The 23,809-nt window shown below is 43.3% G+C and overlaps 1 protein-coding gene across 1 annotated transcript in view; it reads left to right on the top strand.

Moving 5' to 3' along the window:
* Positions 1-1,026: 1,026 nt before the first annotated feature.
* Positions 1,027-23,809, top strand: part of LOC311144324 (palmitoyltransferase ZDHHC8B-like) — a gene marked incomplete at its 3' end in the record, with an annotated part of 89,676 nt that continues 66,893 nt past the window's right edge. The window contains 1 exon segment of the mRNA XM_084180359.1: positions 1,027-1,159. Within this exon segment, the coding sequence (XP_084036485.1) occupies positions 1,056-1,159 (104 nt within the window). The 5' untranslated portion in view covers positions 1,027-1,055.

Below are 23,809 nucleotides of genomic sequence, written 5' to 3' on the forward strand. Positions count from 1 at the left end.
AGCTAACTTGCCAATGCCGCCCAACGTGTGTAGTAGAGAGATTCCTTTCAATAACTGAGCAGCCAGCGCGGTCTCGAGGAGCTGTTAATCCTGACCTAGCTAGATCAGCCTCTGATCTGGTCTATGGATTTACACACTTTCTATTTACATTTACATTTTAGTCATTTAGCAGACGCTCTTATACAGAGCGACTTACAGTTAGTGAGTGCATACATTTATATTTTTTCTATGTGCAGGAACAGAGTGAATACCCTCCAACGACTCTTTAATCGCTAGCTAAAAATAAATCCAGTCAAAGATTATGAAGCTAATTGGAATCACTTAGCTAACTCAAAAGGAGAACACACAGTGCTTGGAACTATGGTGTCTCGCTAGAGCCAAAGAACCAGCTAGCGCAGATATTACGATACGCGAAGGCGCTGGACAAAACGAACAATGATTCACCATTAGAGGGCGCGCAAAGCCCATGAAACAGATGCCAAAGACTTGAAAATTCAGCAGGGGAGCAGAGAGATCGTGGAGGTCCTTTTATAATACATAATGTGTATCTCTAGGATTTTCACTCTCTACCTTCACAGTGGGGCCAAAGTAAAAATGAATGTATATATAACAGAAGTTGCATAAAACGATAGTGGTAAGTGACTGGTTTAGATGTGCAACATTTATTTGTATTTTTATGAAATATATAAAATCCGATTTGAGGGTGAATAAAACTTGTGGCCCCTGGCTGTAACCTAAGCATCCCATCACAGTCCTCTTCGTTTTGCATAGAAGTAGGTCTAAAATATATTATATTGTTATCGTCAACCTAGGCATAGAGGCTCCACCTTTCAAGCGGTTCTGTGACCTCACTCGTGGGCTGGATTGCTAGAGTAGGATTTCTAGTATTTCGGAGCACAGTATTTTTTGCTTGTCTGTCTTTGGATCTGTGTGCGTTTAACGGTAATAAAGACAGATTGGCTGAATCGTTAAATGTAGATATTGCAGACTGGATCTTTACATCTGTATACCGTCTCCAATTGGAATAAATAATTGAGGAATGTGGAAATTACAGAATGCCCAACAGCGTTGGAAAGAGATTTAAACCCACCAAATACATCCCGGTATCTACTGCAGCCACTTTTCTTGTGGGATCCACCACCTTATTCTTCGTTTTTACGTAAGTTTTATTGTTGTTTAAATGCTTCTGTTAATAGTCTACACATAGTAAAGCGTCCTCATTAGTATCAGTCCTAGCCTAGGTCCGATGATCTGGTGGTAACCAATGGCTATTACTGATAGAAGTTTTTGTTGGAGAGGTTCAGACTGCTTTTTCGGGTCGGACCTTTATGCTGTTATGAATGGTTTTATAAAATGTTTTGACTGCACCACACAGGCTACCGGCTATTATTGTCTTGTACTCGTTTTGGTAACAATGTTTAGGTGTGTCGAGGCATTATAGTAGAAACTCCTTTATTACATGTAGGCCCACTTTAGGCTATATTTGTTTTCCAAATGCATTTCTTTCTAGAATAAACGTCATTGGACACATAGCGGGTATAGGTTGCTATGAAGCCGTAGTCCGCCATACTTGCCAGCTAATTGCTCCTTCTTTAGTTCTACGGGCACAGCAAGCAAGCAACACAGCTGCGAATTGTTATATTGTTGCAACTGGTAACTTGGATTATGGATGAGTTCAATATTGAATAGGAATACTGCCTTGCCTTCTAAATCTACATCGAAGTGTTTAACGGGACATTTACTGCTGTCACTCAAGTGCATGTGCATGCGCTCTGAAGGTTGTAGTGTTTCAAGCCGTACCACTGCACCTTCATTATGGAAATGTGTGTGGTTTACAATGAGAGACGTTTTTCTGAAGGTTATTTTCTCCACCCAGATTCGTTTTGTTCTATTTGTTTTGTTCTAGTCACACACACAAACACACACACACAAACACACATATGGTCCCACATCATGGATTGCATTCCTGATTGACCCTGTGATCTACTTCAAGTGTATAGTTTATTGACAGGCTAATAATCTGATTGTAACCGTTGAAGTACAGCCCAGGCCTGCTGTAAATTTGAATCTGCACATAGATTTACAGCTGAGTCTATTTGCTTATGTAGACTGGTGGTTTGACTGAACTGGTGTGATATATTGTCTTATGTGGTCAAATAGGTGGCACTTTCTACTCTGGCTGGTTTAGAGAGACTGTAAAGTGATGCTTTGCCACACCACATGACATGTTATTTGTCCTGCAGCGGTTGTGTGACTCATATGTTTTGCTAAACGGAACATCAGATGTTCTCATGCAGTCATGATGTGATAAATAAATCATAAGATGCAACATTATCTCATGTGATGATTATGATATCAGCCTTTTTTCCATGACACCATTCTCCTTCATGCTGTTAAAAGCAGCTGTTTAAAAGTAAAACTGGTGCATGTAATTATTAGCAGACAACAAATAGAAAATCATCAAAAAACAACAACAGCAGCAACCTGAACAGCAACGTAAAGCAAATAGTTTCAAATGTTGCCCCGACTAAACTATTCAGGATATATCATTTACATTTACATTTTAGTCATTTAGCAGACGCTCTTATCCAGAGCGACTTACAGGAGCAATTAGGGTTAAGTGCCTTGCTCAAGGGCACATTTACGTCATTTAGCAGACGCTCTTATCCAGAGCGACTTACAAATTGGTGCATTCACCCTATAGCCAGTGGGATAACCACTTTACAATTTTTATTTTTTTATTTTTTTATTTGTATTTTATTTTTTTTGGTGGGGGGGGGGGGGGGGTAGAAGGATTACTTTATCCTATCCCAGGTATTCCTTAAAGAGGTGGGGTTTCAAATGTCTCCGGAAGGTGGTGAGTGACTCCGCTGTCCTGGCGTCGTGAGGGAGCTTGTTCCACCATTGGGGTGCCAGAGCAGCGAACAGTTTTGACTGGGCTGAGCGGGAACTATGCTTCCGCAGAGGAAGGGGAGCCAGCAGGCCAGAGGTGGATGAACGCAGGCCCTCGTTTGGGTGTAGGGACTGATCAGAGCCTGAAGGTACGGAGGTGCCGTTCCCCTCACTGCTCCATAGGCAAGCACCATGGTCTTGTAACGGATGCGAGCTTCAACTGGAAGCCAGTGGAGTGTGCGGAGGAGGGGGGTGACGTGAGAGAACTTGGGAAGGTTGAACACCAGACGGGCTGCGGCATTCTGGATGAGTTGTAGGGGTTTAATGGCACAGGCAGGGAGCCCAGCCAACAGCGAGTTGCAGTAATCCAGACGGGAGATGACAAGTGCCTGGATTAGGACCTGTGCCGCTTCCTGTGTAAGGCAGGGTCGTACTCTCCGAATGTTGTAGAGCATGAACCTGCAGGATCGGGTCACCGCCTTGATGTTAGCGGAGTACGACAGGGTGTTGTCCAGGGTCACGCCAAGGCTCTTCGCACTCTGGGAGGAGGACACAACGGAGTTGTCAACCGTGATGGCGAGATCATGGAATGGGCAGTCCTTCCCCGGGAGGAAGAGCAGCTCCGTCTTGCCAGGGTTCAGCTTGAGGTGGTGATCCGTCATCCATACTGATATGTCTGCCAGACATGCAGAGATGCGATTCGCCACCTGGTTATCAGAAGGGGGAAAGGAGAAGATTAGTTGTGTATCGTCAGCGTAGCAATGATAGGAGAGGCCATGTGAGGATATGACAGAGCCAAGTGACTTGGTGTATAGGGAGAAAAGGAGAGGGCCTAGAACTGAGCCCTGGGGGACACCAGTGGTGAGAGCACGTGGTGCGGAGACAGCTTCTCGCCACGCCACTTGGTAGGAGCGACCGGTCAGGTAGGACGCAATCCAGGAGTGAGCCGCGCCGGAGATGCCCAGCTCGGAGAGGGTGGAGAGGAGGATCTGATGGTTCACAGTATCAAAGGCAGCAGACAGGTCTAGAAGGACAAGAGCAGAGGAGAGAGAGTTAGCTTTAGCAGTGCGGAGAGCCTCCGTGACACAGAGAAGAGCAGTCTCAGTTGAATGACCAGTCCTGAAACCTAACTGGTTTGGATCAAGAAGGTCATTCTGAGAGAGATAGCAAGAGAGTTGGCTAAAGACGGCACGCTCAATAGTTTTGGAAAGAAAATAAAGAAGGGATACTGGTCTGTAGTTGTTTACATCAGTGGGATCGAGTGTTGGTTTTTTGAGAAGGGGTGCAACTCTCGCTCTCTTGAAGACGGAAGGGACATAGCCAGCGGTCAATGATGAGTTGATCAGCGAGGTGAGGTAGGGGAGAAGGTCACCGGAGATGGTCTGGAGAAGAGAGGATTGGGTCATGTGTATATATATATATATATAAATTAGAGGGAGGCTGAGAGTGTAGCATGGCTTTTGTACTGTGGGTTAATGGTTTAGATTAAAGGAAACCTATGGACTTGGCTTGCCCTGTTGCCCAGCTATCTAGGTTGTAGCGTCAAAATCAACTCCCTGGTTCCTCCCTGGCTGTAAGAGGCTTTGCATAGACAAATGATCAGATGAAGAAGTAGGCTAATGCTGTAGCCCTGATGTGTTTGTTGTTTGCAGTGGCACCACAGTAGTTGTTACAGTGCAGTGGAAAACTTGTCTCAGGTCCCTCTCCAATCTTCCAGACCTCTGTTGGTTTTGCTGACCAGCTTCTCTATTGCAGCAGGGGTTCCAGTCAAGCTGTGTTCAGGGCTAGATAGATGGGCCTATCATTGACCCCCAACAGATGGGTATGGAGGGTAAGGATTAGGATTTTACTCTGGCGTTGCTTTGCTTTCTGATTCCTCGTGCAGCTAAATGTTCAGAGGTTTGGGTCATGTATAATGGAACCCCTGGGGTGGAAAAACTGTACAAGTCCACTCTAACATTTGTAGGGCACACATATGATATACACAATACACCACAATGCTCCTCAATACACCACAATGCTCCTCAATACACCACAATGCTCCTCAATACACCACAATGCAAAACAACATTCCACAGTGCACCACAACATTCCACAATGCACCTCAATGCTCCACAACACAACACACAGCAGTAGACCCCATAGATGAAGCCACACATGTACTATGTTTAAAGAGCTGTGAGCCAGCTACTTCCTCCAAGCCATAGAGTAAATCATTATGGGCCATGTGATTGCCAGTTCTTCACACAAGTGTCATATCAGGCATGAAGGAAGAGACACTGTGTGAATAGTATGAGTGCCAGCTGAGCTCTGGCCCAGTGTTAGTTACTGCTGTGCCTGGATTCTCTGTCAGTGGCTTTACAGTATGTCTGTCCTCCACGACCACAATATGATTCACTCATTCACATAAGGCTCATAATGCCATGTGACAAGGTTCCCTGATTCCTCCACATAGGTCCAGCTTCTGGTGTTTCTCCAGAAACAAGAGGTGGTATAACATTGGACTGGGTGCTGACACAAACACTTTGTATAAAGTCTTTCCCCATGCCCTTGACCATATGCCCATTGTCCAATACATTTTATACCTGCCATGGATAAAAATGCAGAAGCTAACTGTTATCATTTGCTGTCGAAGACCAATATCCCCTTTTAAGAGGGGGGTGAGATGGATTTCTGGACACTATCAATTGATCATGCGGATGGGAACTGCTTTCAGCTGTTTGTATGGCAATAAGTTATAGAAGAGGTTGCTGGTTGTGTTTAGAGGCAAAATATATCCCAGGGAGTCATGTAAGTACACATTGGCATGGGAGCCAGGGCAACGTGGACAGACAGAGAAATCTAATCTTTGACTTCCACATCTGTTTCCTCCTTTACAATATAGATTCATTTAAATGGGACGATACTCAAGTTACGTCCTGTAGACTCCATTGTTTCCTGATTAATTACTCTGTTCAGTCATTGCAAGTAGGCTTTTCCTCCATGACCGCTATTACTCTGCTGGTATGTGCAGTGTTCGTTCAAATGTCCATACTAGAATACCACTTAGAATGCCCAATACATTGCTTCATTCTAACTATATAGTATGCTAGTGCGGACAATGCAACAAAAATCGGTCATTGTGACAGTTCTGTTCATGTGTATGACGATGCATTAGGACGTCATAGAGCGAACCATGGGTATCTTTAATCTTATACTTACTCACCCCAACATGAGGCCAACATCCAGGGCTAAGTGCTTGATGTTCCCTGGTGTCTGTAGTGTTTTAAAACATTGTGGTAATCTCTTCTCTACCACATTAATTGAACTTTTAGGAGAGTAATTAAATATACATCCCCCCAATGATCTTAATCCAAATGGCACTGATTCCCTAAATAGTTGGGTCTGGTCAACAGTAGTGCACTTTATAGGGAATAGGGTGCCATTTGGGACACAGACTGTGTGTGATTATGCAGCACTGCTGCTGTCCTCTCTCTTTATTGGGAGGTTCAGTAAGCGCTGCTGCTGTCCTCTCTCTTTATTGGGAGGTTCAGTAAGCGCTGCTGCTGTCCTCTCTCTTTATTGGGAGGTTCAGTAAGCGCTGCTGCTGTCCTCTCTTTATTGGGAGGTTCAGTAAGCGCTGCTGCTGTCCTCTCTCTTTATTGGGAGGTTCAGTAAGCGCTGCTGCTGTCCTCTCTCTTTATTGGGAGGTTCAGTAAGCGCTGCTGCTGTCCTCTCTCTTTATTGGGAGGTTCAGTAAGCGCTGCTGCTGTCCTCTCTCTTTATTGGGAGGTTCAGTAAGCGCTGCTGCTGTCCTCTCTCTTTATTGGGAGGTTCAGTAAGCGCTGCTGCTGTCCTCTCTTTATTGGGAGGTTCAGTAAGCGCTGCAGCTGTCCTCTCTCTTTATTGGGAGGTTCAGTAAGCGCTGCTGCTGTCCTCTCTCTTTATTGGGAGGTTCAGTAAGCGCTGCTGCTGTCCTCTCTCTTTATTGGGAGGTTCAGTAAGCACTAATGCTGTTCTATTCATTAGTGTCTCTAAGTACTGTGTATTAGCGACCATTAGAGCCCAGCCCAGATCTCCACTCTCCTATAGTATATTAATGTGTTTGATTGTGGTGCTCCCTGTGGATTTGATGTTAGTTTAGTCATTTCATCTGCATTGTTTGTTTTGATATGGGCAAAGTGATATCAGCACAGTTTGTTTGATATGATTTTAAAGGATATAAGCCTGCTGTATTATAATAGCATGATGACATTTAGGCTGTCTGTCTGGTTTGCTAAATCACCCATCCTGTTCTTTGTGTCGTTTAGATTTTGAATATCTCATCCTCTCTTTTAGATTATCACTAGAGTTCAGATTTTGCTCTCGTTCTCTTTCGTTTTCGCTCTCTCTCTCTCCATCTCCATCCATACAGCCTTTCAATCCTGTCACCACCCAGGAAAGAGCAGAGCTCTCCTTCCTCATGCAGTGTCACAGTGAGTTAACATCAGAGATGAAGTTAACAGGATTGGTATACTGCCGATAACATGAGAGAGATAGGATAGGGGACACTTCAGTCTTGTGTGTCATATAGATGCTGATCATCTCACTGAGAACCGCAATGCCAAAATAGGCATTCACAGCCTAAAGGGATTCATACAATCGCTGCACAACTGTCTGTCCTCAGGTTTGGGGAGATACATGCATCTTTAGGTTTCACCATGGAAAAGGCTTTTTAGCATGACTGGGTCTGTATGTATGCTGTGGCTAGCCGTGTCAGATTAAATAGCAATACAATTTCATCCTAATTTCCTCTTTTATGAGCAGCACCTCGGGCTATGGAGGGATCTGGTAGATTAATTTGGTGCTGGGTTGTGGCTCAGTTGGTAGAGCATGGCGCTTGCAACGCCAGGGTTGTGGGTTCGTTTCCCACGGGGGGGCAGTATGAAAATGTATGCACTCACTTAACTGTAAGTTGCTCTGGATAAGAGCGTCTGCTAAATGACTAAAATATAAATGTAAATGTTGTGCTGTTCTCGCTCTCAAAGGGCTCCTTACAGTCATGTCCTATATTACAGCAAGAACATGGGAGGAATGAGGATCACTCACAGGTCGATATAAAAGGAATGTTGATTTTATTGTGCATGTATTTCTACTCCCCTTCAATAAAATGGAAAATAATTGTTTTAATTGTATGTACTGTATTAGTTCATATTAATGTTGGCTCCCTCGTGGAGCTTACTAATGACTGCATGGTCATTGAGACTTGAACCCCACTCTTTTTCACTACACTATATTCTTTCTATCACAGTTTCTTTTTACCAGGAATGTGTCTTTATTTATTTGACCAGGTAAGTTGATGTCTGATTGTGTCTGTAATCTACAGCATGTCTGGACAGTCTCTAGTTGCTTGATGGCTGATGGACAAATCAAAAATCTTGAAACGGACTATATATTTTTTTAATCAATCATGAAACGATAACTATATACTCTCTCTCATACAGTAAGATAGGATTAACTGTAATTCCTCATTATCAAATGTCTTGGGGCTGAATACACTCATCAGATTTGGCAGCATACACACAAACCATAGAGTTCAATTTTAAGGTAAAGGTTTACATAAACCCTATAACACTAACTGTTCCCCTCCCCAATTTATCTAGGTCACTTCTGTTTCCACTTTCTCATGCTTTAGATGGGTTGTGTATGGTCTCATGCTATAGATGGGTAGTGTATGGTCTCATGCTATAGATGGGTATGGTGTCCACTGACAACTCAACTGGAGCTCAGCTCATCCATACTTCTTCATAATTGAGGGATTCAATAGAAACTTAAGGATGATTATGGTAGCTTGAGTTTCCGATTTACACTACCGGTCAAAAGTTTTAGAACACCTACTCTTTCAAGGGCTTTTCTTTTATTTGTACTATTTTCTACATTGTAGAAAACTATGAAATAACACATATGGAATCATGTAGTAACCAAAAAAGTGTTTTATATTTGAGATTCTTCAAATAGCCACCCTTTGCCTTGATGACAGCTTTGCACACTCTTGGCATTCTCTCAACCAGCTTCACCTGCAATGCTTTTCCAACAGTCTTGAAGGAGTTCCCATATATGCTGAGCACTTGTTGGCTGCTTTTCCTTCACTCTGCGCTCCAACTCATCCCAAACCATCTCAATATGGTTGAGGTCGGGGGATTGTGGAGGCCAGGTCATCTGGTGCAGCACTTCATCACTCTCCTTCTTGGTCAAATAGCCCTTACACAGCCTGGAGGTGTGTTCTTTTTTAAGAAGGCACACTTGTTAATTGAAATGAATTCCACGTGACTACCTCACAAAGCTGGTTGAGAGAATGTTTAACACTTTTTTGGTTACTACATGATTCCATAGGTGTTATTTCATGGTTTTGATGTCTTCAGTATTATTCTACAATGTAGAAAATAGTAAAAATAAAGAAAAACCCTTGAATGAGTAGGTGTTCTAAAACTTTTGACCGGTAGTGTCCATGAGGTAGGCCTATAAATTAATTTCATTTATATTTTATTTTATACTCTCTAGGTTTCATGATTGCGTGTTGTTGTGTTTGTTTGGGTCTGTAGTGAAACTGACAAACAATTGAAGATAATTTTTTCCACTGAAGATGAAGGTAGAGAAATGGCATCAATGCAACAAAACACCAAAGACTTCTTTCAAACAATAGACAGTGTGACTCCCTCTCACTCTCTCTCCGATGGGGGTTTACACACTCCAAGATGGATACGTCTAAATCTGGCTTTCATTGCTCTTATAATTTTTGCTGCAGGCTACGTGACAGTAATTAGATCAAATGTATATTTCAGACCAGGAGTTTTGATATAATATAAAGGCAAGCTCCCAAATGACTCTGTTAACTACATATTATGGGTTGATATCCATGTTATCTACCTCAACCTCCCCCTACCTATCCTCCCAGCTTCCCCCTCTCTTCCACCCTCTCACAGGGAGGGCAATATCCCAGTCGTTATCTGCCATGGGCCATGGCAGGGTACTACCATAAATCAGATCCCTCTCCTCCATAACCATGGCATGTCCAGCTTTTGCTTCCCAACAGATAAATGTCTTAGACCAGCCACTTCTTCATACCCCATCACTAGACCCAACCAGCCACAGCCTGTCTGCAGTGGGTCAGAGGGTTGACATAAAAGACAGACAAGCATGCCTTACATCTTCACCCTACATTGGTATTGACGAGTGAATGAGGCCGGTGAATAAAAGGCTGGGTCATCTAATCTGATTCCATCCTAGCCTCCTGTCACTGCCTGACAACTAGGTTAAGATAATGCTGATGGATCAGCTTCCCTGGTCGTGTCTGGCATCCTGAACAGAGTAGGTTCCTTCTGCCTGGCAAACCACAGCCTCATGCCTGCCCTCCATTACATTAACCACGGCCGTGCACAGGTTGTTATTGAAATGAGTGCTATGTATAATTCTTATAAGCTGTGGCAGCTAGGCATTTGAAACGGACTGGGTGTGTGCATGGCTGTGTGTAAGTGGATGTAATGAGGACTTAAGTGGTGTATACGGTAATTCCATCTGCGCCTGACCAAGTGCTTTTAACAAGACTGGGATCGATGTTTCCTTGTTTTTGGCATTGATTTAAAAGCAGCGGAGGTTTAACCTGAATCATGTTTATATGTTTTGATCTGAGCCTTATTGGACTTTAAAATTATTTGATGGCTCAAACTGTTTTGCTGCTGTCCCGTTTCTCCCCAACTCAGAGAGAAGACGCAACCTTTTGTTGTGCTTGGGTTTTTGTGTGCCGTTTTGCATTCTGCCTTGAATGTGACAAACACAATGCCTCAAACAGTAGGGGGGAAATTCCTTTATTTTGTCATAATCTTTTATCCGTGTCGAAGCTAGGGAGAGAGCTTTTCTGCCTTCAAAATTTGAAACGCATTGCTACTTCAGAACTTTTTATGAGCTCAGTCAAAAATAACATGCCCTGTGATGCCATGGCTTGGCTAAATGAAGCCATCTGTATGTAGTCAGAGCAGCTCAAAGCTGCAGTGTGGCTGAAAAAGTGCGGGAAAGGGGAGTGAGGTGCTTGGGACTGGGAGTACAGGGTGTCTGCTCTCCACCTGGTGGTGGAAAATACTCTTCCTGAGAACATGTGGGATTGATTTAGACTTCCAACCGCTCCCTCCCTGGGTGTCTCCTCCCTGTTGCCCCCTCGTTGAAACAGAGCTCTGCCTCTGACACCTTGTGCTAGAGGAGCCATTTATACAGATAGAAAGAAGGCCTGGAGTGCAGCTGTGTCTGTCTCACTGTGTCTCACAGTTATAAAAGGAGACGTGTGTAGTTAGGAGTGTAGCCTACGTCTCGAGTACTCCAGAGAGCCATAGGAACAGACACGGGAGAAAGAGATGGATAAGCCGATCGAGTGTGGGGTTATGAGTGTGTTGCCTTTTCATATCTTTGGCCATTGTCATTGAAGTCCATCTTTAGAAGACCCTAGAGATGGGCACATCAGAAAGAGCTGTGGTGCTCAGTCATCTGTAACGAGCAGAGTGACATAAATGCGAGTGGTCATGAGGCTTTGAAGCCAGAAACCCAAGGACTAGCCTCGCCACTCTAGGATCTCTATTTGGCCTCGGCCTTTGTAGTAGTTCTGAGGAGCTCTTATAGCTACTGTCACATAGCTTACGATAGTTTACGAAAGGAAAGACAACAAATATGCGGTGTGAATTCTGTATTAAAATGCATGAGAAATGATCTGCCTAATGTTACCTACATTAGGCAAATGTTGTCTGTCCACTCCACACACGCTCACAGAATAAAGATAGTAATGCTGTTGATGATTGTTTTAAAGGACCTGTTATTATGTTGAGTGATTTCAAGCTTTTTCAAGCAGAGTAAAAGATGTCACTTTAAAGTCCTCCTGTGTAAGGAATGATTCTTGTCTCCTTCTCTCCTTCCTGTTCTGTCTCTGTACCAAGTGCCTGAACAGGGGTTGAACCTTATCATTACCATGGAGACTATGATGAACCTATAGGTCAGGCTAATGGGATAGAGAAATCATGTGATCAAATGTTTATGATGTTGGATCTTTTTTTATAGATTATTTAAAGACTTCTCATTGACACGCTGGTTCTCTGTGCCCTTGGAAGTGTTTTCTGTAGTCTCCTCCTGAGACTTGTATCTCTCAGTGTGACTCATCAGGCCCATAGGGCTTTGGTCAAAAGTAGTGCACTATATAGGGAATGGGATGTCATTTGGGACTCAGTCATAGTGTCATCTTTTACAGTGTCTTGTGCTGTCAGCTGGGAGTGCTTCAGTTATAAAGCCGGCCACAGAGAGGGATGAATACTGATGAGTCACACTGAGAGATACAAGTCTTACTTATCTCAGGAGGAGACTACAGAAAACACATCCAAGGGCACAGAGAACCAGCGTGTCAATGAGAAGTCTTTAAAGAATCTATAAAAAAAGATCCAACATCATAAACATTTGATCACATGATTTCTCTATCCCATTAGCTTGACCAATCGGTTCATCATAGTCTCCATGGTAATGATAAGGTTAAACCTCCTGGGTATAGCATCCCTAACCTGGCTGCTATACTCTGCGGTGGGCGAGTGGTGAAACGGCACTCTGTATTTGTCTGTTTGTTTTCTACCTTACTTAGTTTGAATAGACTGAGTGCAATGAGATAGCCCCATGCACATGGAATGATTTGACTGTGGAGACCTGAGTTGAAGGAGCACTCATTAATCTTACCTGAAAATACCTTGTGGTTAAGAATTTTTGTTGAGTTGATTTATTATCTAGCCATATTATAACAGCCATATTTTTGTCAGTGAATTAATTCTGTAATGGTTTACTATCATCTGGATTTGCAGTAGTTGATTTTTATGCAGAATCTTTGGTGACCAGACAATGCCTACTATACTGCTGTACACTGTAATGTGTGACCAAATTGATTCTCCTCCGTTTAAGATGAAAACAGCTTGTGAGCTGCATGTTGAGTGGTACCGCCGCCCGCCAAGCAGAACTGTAATCTGTATCTCACTTGGCACCAGTTCTAATGGTTTTGAGAGCCTGCATGATACTAAATTATATTAGCCCCAATTAAATTATTTTTATTTAAACTCTAGTGTCAGTCATGATTTAATAGGAATACTAAAGTTGTGTTTTTTAATAGAGGAAGTTTTGTTAGCGGTTGTTGTTGGCCAGCCCATTTGACAGAAACATTAGTCTAAAACTTCTAGGGATTGAAATCCCCTCGCGGTAAAATGTCCAGACAATGCTTAGCCATGGATTTCCTCTGGGATAAATGTTTTCCTTGGCTGGGTGATTTTTGAAGCTGTGCAGAAGACTTTAGAATCTGAATAATTGTTATCCAAGCACAACCCGAGGCCGGGGAGTCATTGTCCTATAACTGTGACTCTTCTCAACAGCAGTATGAAATTATTGTTCATACTCCATCTCATCTACCAATATTGACTCACTGACAAAATGGCTACTTGGCTAGATACAATCCTGTCGATGTTACCAGCATGTTTACACCACTAACCAGGTTTCCATCCAACCTTTTTAATGCGAGTAAAGTACATGTCGAATAAAACATTTTATGACAGGCCTGATGGAAAAGGATAATTTGTCGGTAATCTTTCCAAATGTCGACAAAACTAAATTCGCTAGGTGGGATCTTTTTGTGTCTGTAAGATGTATATGCGAGAAATGGTGGTGGAAACGCTTTAATGTGCAAATGTTGATATAAAACCATCATATTGAAGTAAATTTGGAGTCACGCGATGATATGTTGTGTGGTCCTCCCACTACGACTCAGGAAAGCATACAGTTTATTAGGCTACAGATTGAATAAATTATGATGAACTTCACAGGGTGGTGAAGGTGCAAGGTGATGAGCTTGATGCTCCTTTCCCATAAATATTGAGGGTCTTATTCTGGTGACATGATCATCGATGATTGGCTGTCATTTATTTATTATAATATTTTTGCTCTTTAGTCAATAATAATTTCATCATGTTGGCTATACCCTCACTGTATATGCGAGCTGTTGGCTAGAGGGCACATGCCAATACCAGAGTGGGCACATTCGCTATATAACGCACATTTGTTTTGTTAGAAAACCATCAGTAGAATGAAAATGAGATGGAAACCCATTTAACTTGTATTTTTTATTCGGTACATGGGAATTTAACCTCAAAATGTACTTTTATGTGCACTACGTCTGGTGGGAAAATGTGCATATTGTTTTTATGCAGATTTTTGAATTTCGCATGAAAATCTATCGCCAGTTGGATGGCAACATACTGACCACTAAAATAACTATTTACAAATGAATGTGTTATGGCTCGGCTCATTCCAGCCATTCTTTCTGATAGTGTGTGTTTGGAAGTCTGTAGATATCTTCCCTGCATTGTGATGACAGGAGGATACTATGGGCAGATGGGTTTAGAAGGAGTATCAGTTATTTCTTATCTCATCTGGACCAAGGATGTTTTCTGTTTGTCCTGCTGCTTTTCTGTCTGGGTGACCTCACTGAAATAGCCCATCTGGCTAGGGGGATGGGGATGGGTTGGGCTGGAACTTGTCTGTCAGTGTTGCAAGTGGCGGAGTCTGCCTCCACTTCCTATTTTGTCAGAGCTGTGAGGTGGTGTCTGTCGTCTGTCAGTCTGTATCCTGACACACCAGCTGCACTGCTGTAGGCTTTCATACTGAGGACTAAACATCAGAGGGATGGGAGCTAAGTCAGCCACTGAGTGCTTGTATCTCTGTCTTGATCAACATGGTTGACTCAGACAGCACTGTCATGAGCCACAGCCAGTGTTATTTGTCCCTGTCCCTGTCTGTGGCTTGCATCCCCTTGTGTGTTCTCAGAGGTAATTTCTAAAGTCCTGATTAAACGCTGTGTCCATTAGTGAGTCTGCCAAAGCCAGCTGGTCCCATAGAACAGTTTTAGCGTAGAATGGGTTTTAACATAGAATTGTTTCCATTGAACTATCACCATCCCATCTAACCATCATCCACACCCCCACTAATCCTTCACACGACACAGCAGACTGGAAAACCCCTCACCAGGCTAGAGTTCAGACTGACCCCTGGTCTCAGGGTAAATAGCCCATAACGGAAAAGCAGGGAGGGTATGGCAGGCCAGTGTGTCCAGTATAAATCACCAGCTACTTTATTCACTGGGGCTGGGACTGAGGGTGCCATGGATCGGACTCCTCTTAATAGCCCCTGCAACCATACATCTCAGAGAGGTATACTGGAGATATGATCAAGATACCTTGGGAATGCCTGTACCCAGTGTGTGGAGTACGGTATTCATGTTTGTCATTGCTTGAGACTGCAGTGTTATGCTGTGTTAGGCCACTGCCATGGCTGTGAGTGTGCATCGAGAGCAGAGCTTACACATGGACTAAGTAGACACTCAAGTGGATGGCCAATATTTGTTCAGTGTCTCTCCCACCCGAAGTCTAGGTCCAAAAGGTTCCTTTAACAGCTTCTACCCCCAAGCCATGACTATTTGCATTTATTTATTTTTTTACACTGCTGCTACTCGCTGTTTTATTATCTATGCATAGTTACTTTACTCCTACCTACAGTACTAGTCAAAAGTTTGTACACACCTACTCATTCAAGGGTTTTTGCTTTATTTTTTTACTATTTTCTACATTGTAGAATAATCGTGAAGACATCAAAACTCTGAAATAACACATATGGAATCATGTAGTAAGCTGATGACAGCTTTGAACTCTCTTGGCATTCTCTCAACCAGCTTCACCTGGAATGCTTTTCCAACAGTCTTGAAGGAATTCCCACATATGCTGAGCACTTGTTGGCTGCTTTTCCTTCACTCTGCGGTCCGACTCATCCCAAACCATCTCAATTGGGTTGAGGTCGGGATTGTGGAGGCCAGGTCATCTGATGCAGCACTCCATCACTCTCCTTCTTGGTCAAATAGCCCTTACTCAGCCTGGAGGTGTGTTGGGGCATTGTCCTGTTGAAAAAAAACAAATGATAGTCCCACTAAGCCCAAACCAGATGGGATGGCGTATTGCTGCAGAATGCTGTGGTAGCCATGCTGGTTAAGTGTGCCTTGAATTCTTATTAAATCACAGACAATGTCACCAGCAAAGCACCCCCACACCATAACACCTCCTCCTCCATGCTTTATGGTGGGAACTACACGTGCGGAGATCATAATTTCAACCACACCGCGTCTCACAAAGACACGGCGGTTGGAACCAAAAATCTCAAATTTGGACTCCAGACCAAAGGACAAATTTCCACCGGTCTAATGTCCATTGCTCGTGTTTCTTGGCCCAAGCAAGTCTCTTCTTCTTATTGGTGTCCTTTAGTAGCGGTTTATTTGCAGCAATTTGACCATGAAGGCCTGATTCACACAGTGTCCTCTGAACAGTTGATGTTGAGATGTGTCTGTGACTTGAACTCTGTGAAGCATTTATTTGGGCTGCAATTTCTGAGGCTGGTAACTCTAATGAACTTACCCTCTGCAGCAGAGGTAACTCTGGGTCTTCCATTCCTGTGGCGGTCCTCATGAGAGCCAGTTTCATCATAGCGCTTGATGGTTTTTGCGACTGCACTTGAAGAAACGTTCAAAGTTCTTGAAATGTTACGTATTTACTGACCTTCATGTCTTAAAGTAATGATGGACTGTTGTTTCTCTTTGCTTATTTGAGCTGATCTTACCATAATATGGACTTGGTCTTTTACCAAATAGGGCTATCTTCTGTATACCTCCCCTACCTTGTCACAACACAAGTGATTGGCTCAAACGCATTAAGAAGGAAAGAAATTCCACAAATTAACTTTTAAGAAAGCACACCTGTTAATTGAAATGCATTCCAGGTGACTACCTCATGAAGCTGGTTGAGAGAATGCCAAGAGTGTGCAAAGCTGTCATCAAGGCAAAGGCTGGCTATTTGAAGAATCTCAAATATATTTTGATTTGTTTAACACTTTTTTGGTTATTACATGATTCCATATGTGTTATTTCATAGTTGTGATGTCTTCACTATTATTCTAAAATAGTAAAAATAAAGACAAACCCTTGAATGAGTAGGTGTTCTAAAACTTTTGACCGGTAGTGTATATGTACGTATTACCTCAATTACCTCGACTAACCTGTGCCCCTGCACATTGACTCAGTACCGGTACCCCCTGTATATGGCCTCGTTATTGTTATTCTGCCCATAAACAGCACAAAAACATCCCGTGGCGTACTGCATTAGCATCGAACAGCCCCCGCGATATGCAACTTTTCAGGGAAGTCAGGAACCAATATACACAATCAGTTAGGAAAGCAAAGGCTAGCTTTTTCAAACAGAAATTTGCATCCTCTAGCGCTAACTCCAAAAAGTTTTGGGACACTGTAAAGTCCATGGAGTGGCGCAGTGGTGTAAGGCACTGCAACGCAGTGCTAGCTGTGCCACTAGAGATCCTGGTTCGAATCCAGACTCTGTCGGGAGACCCATGGGGTGGCGCACAATTAGCCAGTGTCGTCCAGGGTACGGGAGGGAATGGCAGGCAGGGATGTAGCTCAGTTGGTAGAGCATGGCGTTTGCAACGCCAGGGTTGTGGATTCGATTCCCACAGGGAAAAAATGTATGCACTCACTTATGTATGCACTCACAGTATGAAAATGTATGCACTCACTTAACTGTAAGTCGCTCTGGATAAGAGCGTCTGCTAAATGACTAAAATGTAAATGTAATGGAGAATAAGAGCACCTCCTCCCAGCTACTCACTGAGGCTAGAAAACACTGTCACCACCGATAAATCTACGATAATCGAGAATTTCAATAAGCATTTTGCTATGGCTGGCCATGCTTTCCACCTGGCTACCCCTACCCCTACCCCGGCCACCAGCTCTGCACCCTCCGCTGCAACTTACCCAATTCTCGGGCCGACTCTATTCTCTGTGTATATCAATGATGTCGCTCTTGCTGCTGGTGACTCTCAGATACACCTCTACGCAGACGACACCATTTTGTATACATCTGGCCCTTCATTGGACACTGTGTTAACAAACCTCCAAACGAGCTTCAATGCCATACAACACTCCTTCCGTGGCCTCCAACTGCTCTTCAATCGAACGCTGCTTGCACCCGCCCGCCCGACTAGAATCACTACTCTCGGCGGGTCTGACTTAGAATATGTGGACAACTACAAATACCTAGGTGTCTGGTTAGACCATAAACTCTCCTTCCAGACTCACATTAAGCATCTCCAATCCAAAGTTAAATCTAGAATTGGCTTCCTATTTCGCAACAAAGCCTCCTTCACTCATGCTGCTAAACATGCCCTCGTAAAACTGACTATCCTACCGATCCTTAACTTTGGCGATGTCATTTACAAAATAGCTTCCAACACTCTACTCAGCAAATTGGATGTAGTCTATCACAGTGCCATCCGTTTTGTCACCAAAGCCCCATATACTACCCACCATTGTGACCTGTACGCTCTCGTTGGCTGGCCCTCACTATATATTCGTCGCCAAACCCACTGGCTCCAGGTCATCAATAAATCTCTTCTAGGCAAATCCCTGCCTTATCTTAGCTCATTGGTCACCATAGCAACACCCACCCGTAGTATGCGTTCCAGAAGGTATATCTCACTGGTCATCCCCAAAGCCAACACCTCCTTTGGCCGCAATTCCTTCCAGTTCTCTGCTGCAAATGACTGGAACGAACTGCAAAAATCTCTGAAGCTGGAGACACATCTCACTCACTATCTTTAAGCATCAGTTGTCAGAGCAGCTTACCGATCACTGCACCTGTACACTTCCCATCTGTAATTAGCCCACCCAACTACCTCATCCCCATATTGTTATTTACACTGTTATTTATTTTGCTCATTTGCACCCCAGTATCTCTATTTGCACATCTTCTGCACATCTATCACTCCAGTGTTAATACTAAATTGTAATTATTTTGCACTATGGCCTATTTATTGCCTTACCTCCATAACTTACTACATTTGCACACACTGTATATAGATTTTCTATTGTGTTATTGACTGTACGTTTTGTTTATTCCATATGTAACTCTGTTGTTTTTATCGCACTGCTTTGCTTTATCTTGGCCAGGTCGCAGTTGTAAATGAGAACTTGTTCTCAACTGGCTTACCTGGTTAAATAAAGGTTAAATAAATAAAATAAAAAATACATTATATTGTTACTTTTTTAAACTTTTAGTTTATTGAATAAATATTTTATTATTTTATTAAAACTGCATTGTTGGTTAAGGGCTTGTAAGTAAGTAAGTAAGCATTTCACGGTAAGGTCTACCTACACCTGTTGTATTCGTCGCATGTGACAAATAACATTTGATTTATATCAAATAGTTTATTCTAGTAAACATTATGCAAGCTCACAGTGAGCAGAACCTGGTCAGAAGTAGTGCACTAAATAGGGAATAGGTTTCTATTTGGGACACAACACTACCATCATTCTGCTGGAGCACTTCAGACAGGAGTAGTACTACTCTCTCTCTTTACAAATGGATTCTCCATCCAAAATAGTTTCCAGTCAGAAGTATTGTACATGGCGTTAGTGGCAAGCAACATGCAATTTGTTCCCTCTGGTTTTCCCTGATGCTCTGCTGTAAAAGATGGAGGTTAGCCGTGCTCTTAGCCGTGCTTATTTTGGGGAGTGGAAATCATTCTGTGTTTCTTCTTTTGTGCCTTTGTTACATTATGTTAAAACACCTCCTGCATTTTAAGTCTTGTATTCAGTTTCGGGACAGGGCAATTCTTCTAGGAGACGGGATTCATCTGGTAAGTGTTCAGCAGTTCTAAGTCCTGTGGTCCTCTGTAGCTCAGCTGGTAGAGCACGGCGCTTGTAACGCCAGGGTAGTGGGTTCGATCCCCGGGACCAACCATACACAAAATGTATGCACGCATGACTGTAAGTCGCTTTGGATAAAAGCATCTGCTAAATGGCATATTTTTATTATTATTATATTATTCTAAGCCTTTCAAATTTCTCTGGGTTTATCCTCCACTTGACAATCTCTCTCTTCCTCCTCGGTAATGATATCATTTAGGGTTGTGCTGTTTATCTCCGACTAGGCCTGTCTGCTGTCCCACATCGCTAAGCATATTATTTAATCGCTGTTCACTAATACCCAGGGTATCACAAATTGAGAATGTACAGCTGAGAATGTGTGCAGATTGCAGAATGCTTAAAAATGAGGCCTAGGTTACCCCCTTTTAGTGTTTCATCATCCTTTGTATTCAGGGCAGAGTTGTCTAGCTAGTTAATGTTTGATGGTTCGATGGGAACTTTACTTTGTCTTTTCAGATGGCTTGGCGGTATGTAAAGTTGATGGGTGTATAGCTCAGGAGTTGCTGCTACAGCATTGCAGCTGCCTCCTATGAGAACAAAACACTTCCTAAAGCAACCCTGACTCCATGCAACCCTGGTCCTGGTGAGAAATGGCACCATATTCCCTATATAGTGCACTACATTTGACCAGGGCCTGTAGGGGTCTGTTCAAAAGTAGTGCACTATATAAGAAATAGGGTACGAGCCCTGGTCAAAAATAGTGCGCTATATAGGGAATAGGGTATGGGCCCTGGTCAAATGTAGTGCACTATATAGGGAATAGGGTGCCATTTCAGACATAACCACTGGCTTTGCTGATTTTATGTACTAGCTTTGTACTAGCTAGACGACCCAGCTGAGGAATTAGCTTAAGCTTAACTTGGGCTTAAATGATTGACTGAGGTAAAGATGTGGTGTGTTGGAGAGACCTCAGTCAGCAGGGTAATGATCCAGGTGCTGACAAGATATATAAACCAATCAGGGACTAGTCTAATTCATTCCTGGAAACCACCAGGTTGAGTTTGCTTTAAATCCTTTAATGTATAATGGACACTCCCACTGGAGGGGTATAAACAGGAAGTAATGCTGAGGAATCAGAACCCACACCTGGTGTTCCAAAGCACTGTCTCAAATGTAAACATCAACAAATTGGTTGGGGGGGATTGGAAGCAATGATTAGCTATGGGGCGTCAAATAAAATGTTATTCCTCACATGCTTCGTAAACAACAGGTGTAGACTAACAGTGAAATGCTTACTTATGGACCCTTCCCAACAATGCAGAGAGAAAGAAAATAGAGAAATAATAGAAAAGTAATAACATGTAATGATACAATTAATAATAAATACACAATGAGTAACTATAACTTGGCTATATTTACGGGGCACCAGTACCGAGTCGATGTGCAGGGGTACGAGGTAATTGAGGTAGATATGTACATATAACTAGGAATAAAGTGACTAGGCAACAGGATCGATATTAAACAGTAGCAGCAGCGTATGTGATGAGTCAAAACAAGTTAGTTCAAAAAGGGTAAATGCAGACAGTCAGGGTAGCTATTTGGTTAACTATTTAACTAACTATTTAGCAGTCATGGTTTGGGGGTGGAAGCTGTTCAGGGTCCTGTTGGCTTGTGTTGTTGTGTCTAGTGGGCAGGTGGGACTGAGTCTAAGAAGAATTCCCGGTAGGGGGGACAGGGAGACCGGGGGATGGAGGGACAGCTGGCCTCGGGGGGCCGCTGGCATGACAGGACCCCCAGCTTAGGTGTGGTGGCAGATGGAGACAGCAGACGAGGCATGGCCCCCTGACCTGGCTCTGTGTATTAGCACTATATCTCAACCTCCAGTCTGTGGACCAACACCGGTCCCTGGGATGTTTCTGACCGGTCCTTCCACTGGTTAGATGACACCTATTTAGTCAGTTCTCTGTGCTAGTTTTATGTAAGTGGTCCTCCAATAAGGAAGGACTGTAGCTTGCCAGTGCTTGGTACAGGAGCAACATTTGCTTCCCTGGTATAAAGAAGGGGCAACTTTATTTGAAGGGTACCTACATAAGGACTTCATAACACATTCATAAATCATACATAACACATTAATTACCAGTACATAAGCATTTCATAAAACGTACATAGCATTTCATAAAAGGTTGAGTAAAACTGGATTATAGGCACCTCAGAGTGGTGGAGTGATTCAGCTAACTGGAGCTTTGCTTACTGGTCCAGGTAACTGGCCTGCTCCACTGGGCCCAATGCCACATCCACAGAGGGAACCCCAGGTCCTGCCCTCACATCGACCTCCTTGCTTAACACAGCTTTACAACACCTTGGCACAGGTCTCAAGGTGGTGTGCTGTTGTGAGTGGTGGCGAAAAGACTAAAACAGTGACATAGAGAAAAAAATGGCCATACTCACTCATAGGTATAACTATATGTTTTTTTTGCTTTATAATATTGAACATGTAGGCTAATTAATCATAAATTATAGTGGCATTTCAGATGACAGACGTATGATAAGCGTCTCCAGGGTTTGTTTTTTAATCTCTAATGAGATTGAAATGCTTTAGTCAGACAATTAAGCAGAAGCTGGAGTAAAACCAGCCATGGTTGTGGGGAAAGTGAAATCCTTCCTCTGTGACCTTTTCTACACAATTAAACTGGCTTGTGTTGCCATTAGGGCTTTAATGGCTGTTGCTTTGCTTGCGGGGTGGGAACACAGTGTGAGTTAGCCTGCGGGATAGACAGAGCGGTCACACACCAGTAGTGTTATGAATCCACTCTGCCTCCCAGGCAGCTCAGTGTTAAAATGGAGGGCCTTCCCTGCTTTATGGTCTTTGCAGTAATGAGGCGCTAGCTAGCCTGCCTGAGAGGAATGTTGAGGAGGGAGATGCCTTTTGCTGCTGGCATTCTTCATGCCCCTGTCTGTCTATCTGGCGGGGGGGGGGGGGGGGGGTTGGATGAAGCTCAGTCAGAATGAATGAGGATATTGATTGGCCACCTCATGGATTATACACGAGGCATGAGCTAATTACATTTTGATATACAGTTGGGGATTTAACAGGGAAAACCACAACGTGATCTGTTCCTGGATACTCGTTGGACCAGAGTCTATCTTTTATAATAATGTTCCTGTTCATATTCTAAGGAAGGCAGTAGGCTGAGAAATTCAAATTGAGTCAGTTTAAGTTAACATGGTTCAAGTAGTTCTATGAACGTAGTCAACAGTTCTGCTTCCTGTTATAGAATGGTGCTCTGGTGTTCTAAATATATTCATAATCTGTTGGCTATTTCTTGTCCATTTCTATGGAAAAGCTACTTCAGACTGGCAGAATGACAGTGTAATGCTTCTATCACACATCTCAGTCTGCCTTAGGTGGTTTAGAAGGAGGGAGGGATGGAGTAAGTGAGGAAGAGAGGGAGGGAGGGAAATCGTTTTTTTCCCTCATCTATCTCCACACAATACCCCATAATGACAAAGCAAAAACAGGTTTTTAGAAATGTTTGCAAATGTATTATAAAAAAAAAAAAACTAGTATTCATACCCTTTGCTTTTTTGAAGCACCTTTGGCAGCGATTACAGCCTCAAGTCTTCTTGGGTATGTCGCTACAAGCTTGGCACACCTGTATTTGGGGAGTTTCTCCCAGATTTGTCCCGAAGCCACTCCTGCGTTGTCTTGGCTGTGTGCTTAGGGTCGTTGTCCTGTTGGAAAGTGAACCTTAGCCCCAGTCTGAGGTCCTGAGCGATCTGGAGCAGGTTTTCATCAAGGATCTCCCTGTACTTTGCTCCGTTCATCTTTCCCTCGATCCTGACTAGTCTCCCAGTCCCTGCCGTTGAAAGACATCCCCACAGCATGATGCTGCCACCACCATGCTTCACCGTAGGGATGGTGCCAGGTTTCCTCCAGACGTGATGCTATGCATTCAGGCCAAAGAGTTCAATCTTGGTTTCATCAGACCAGAGAATCTTGTTTTTTATGGTCTGAGAGTCCTTTAGATGCCTTTTGGCAAACTCCAAGCAGGCTGTCATGTGCCTTTTACTGAGGAGTGGCTTCCGTCTGGCCACTCTACCATCAAGTTGTAGAAACATCTCAAGGATGATCAATGGTAA

The sequence above is a fragment of the Coregonus lavaretus genome (assembly GCF_964263955.1).
Source record: "Coregonus lavaretus genome assembly, chromosome: 17".
In the NCBI taxonomy this organism is placed as follows: domain Eukaryota; kingdom Metazoa; phylum Chordata; class Actinopteri; order Salmoniformes; family Salmonidae; genus Coregonus; species Coregonus lavaretus.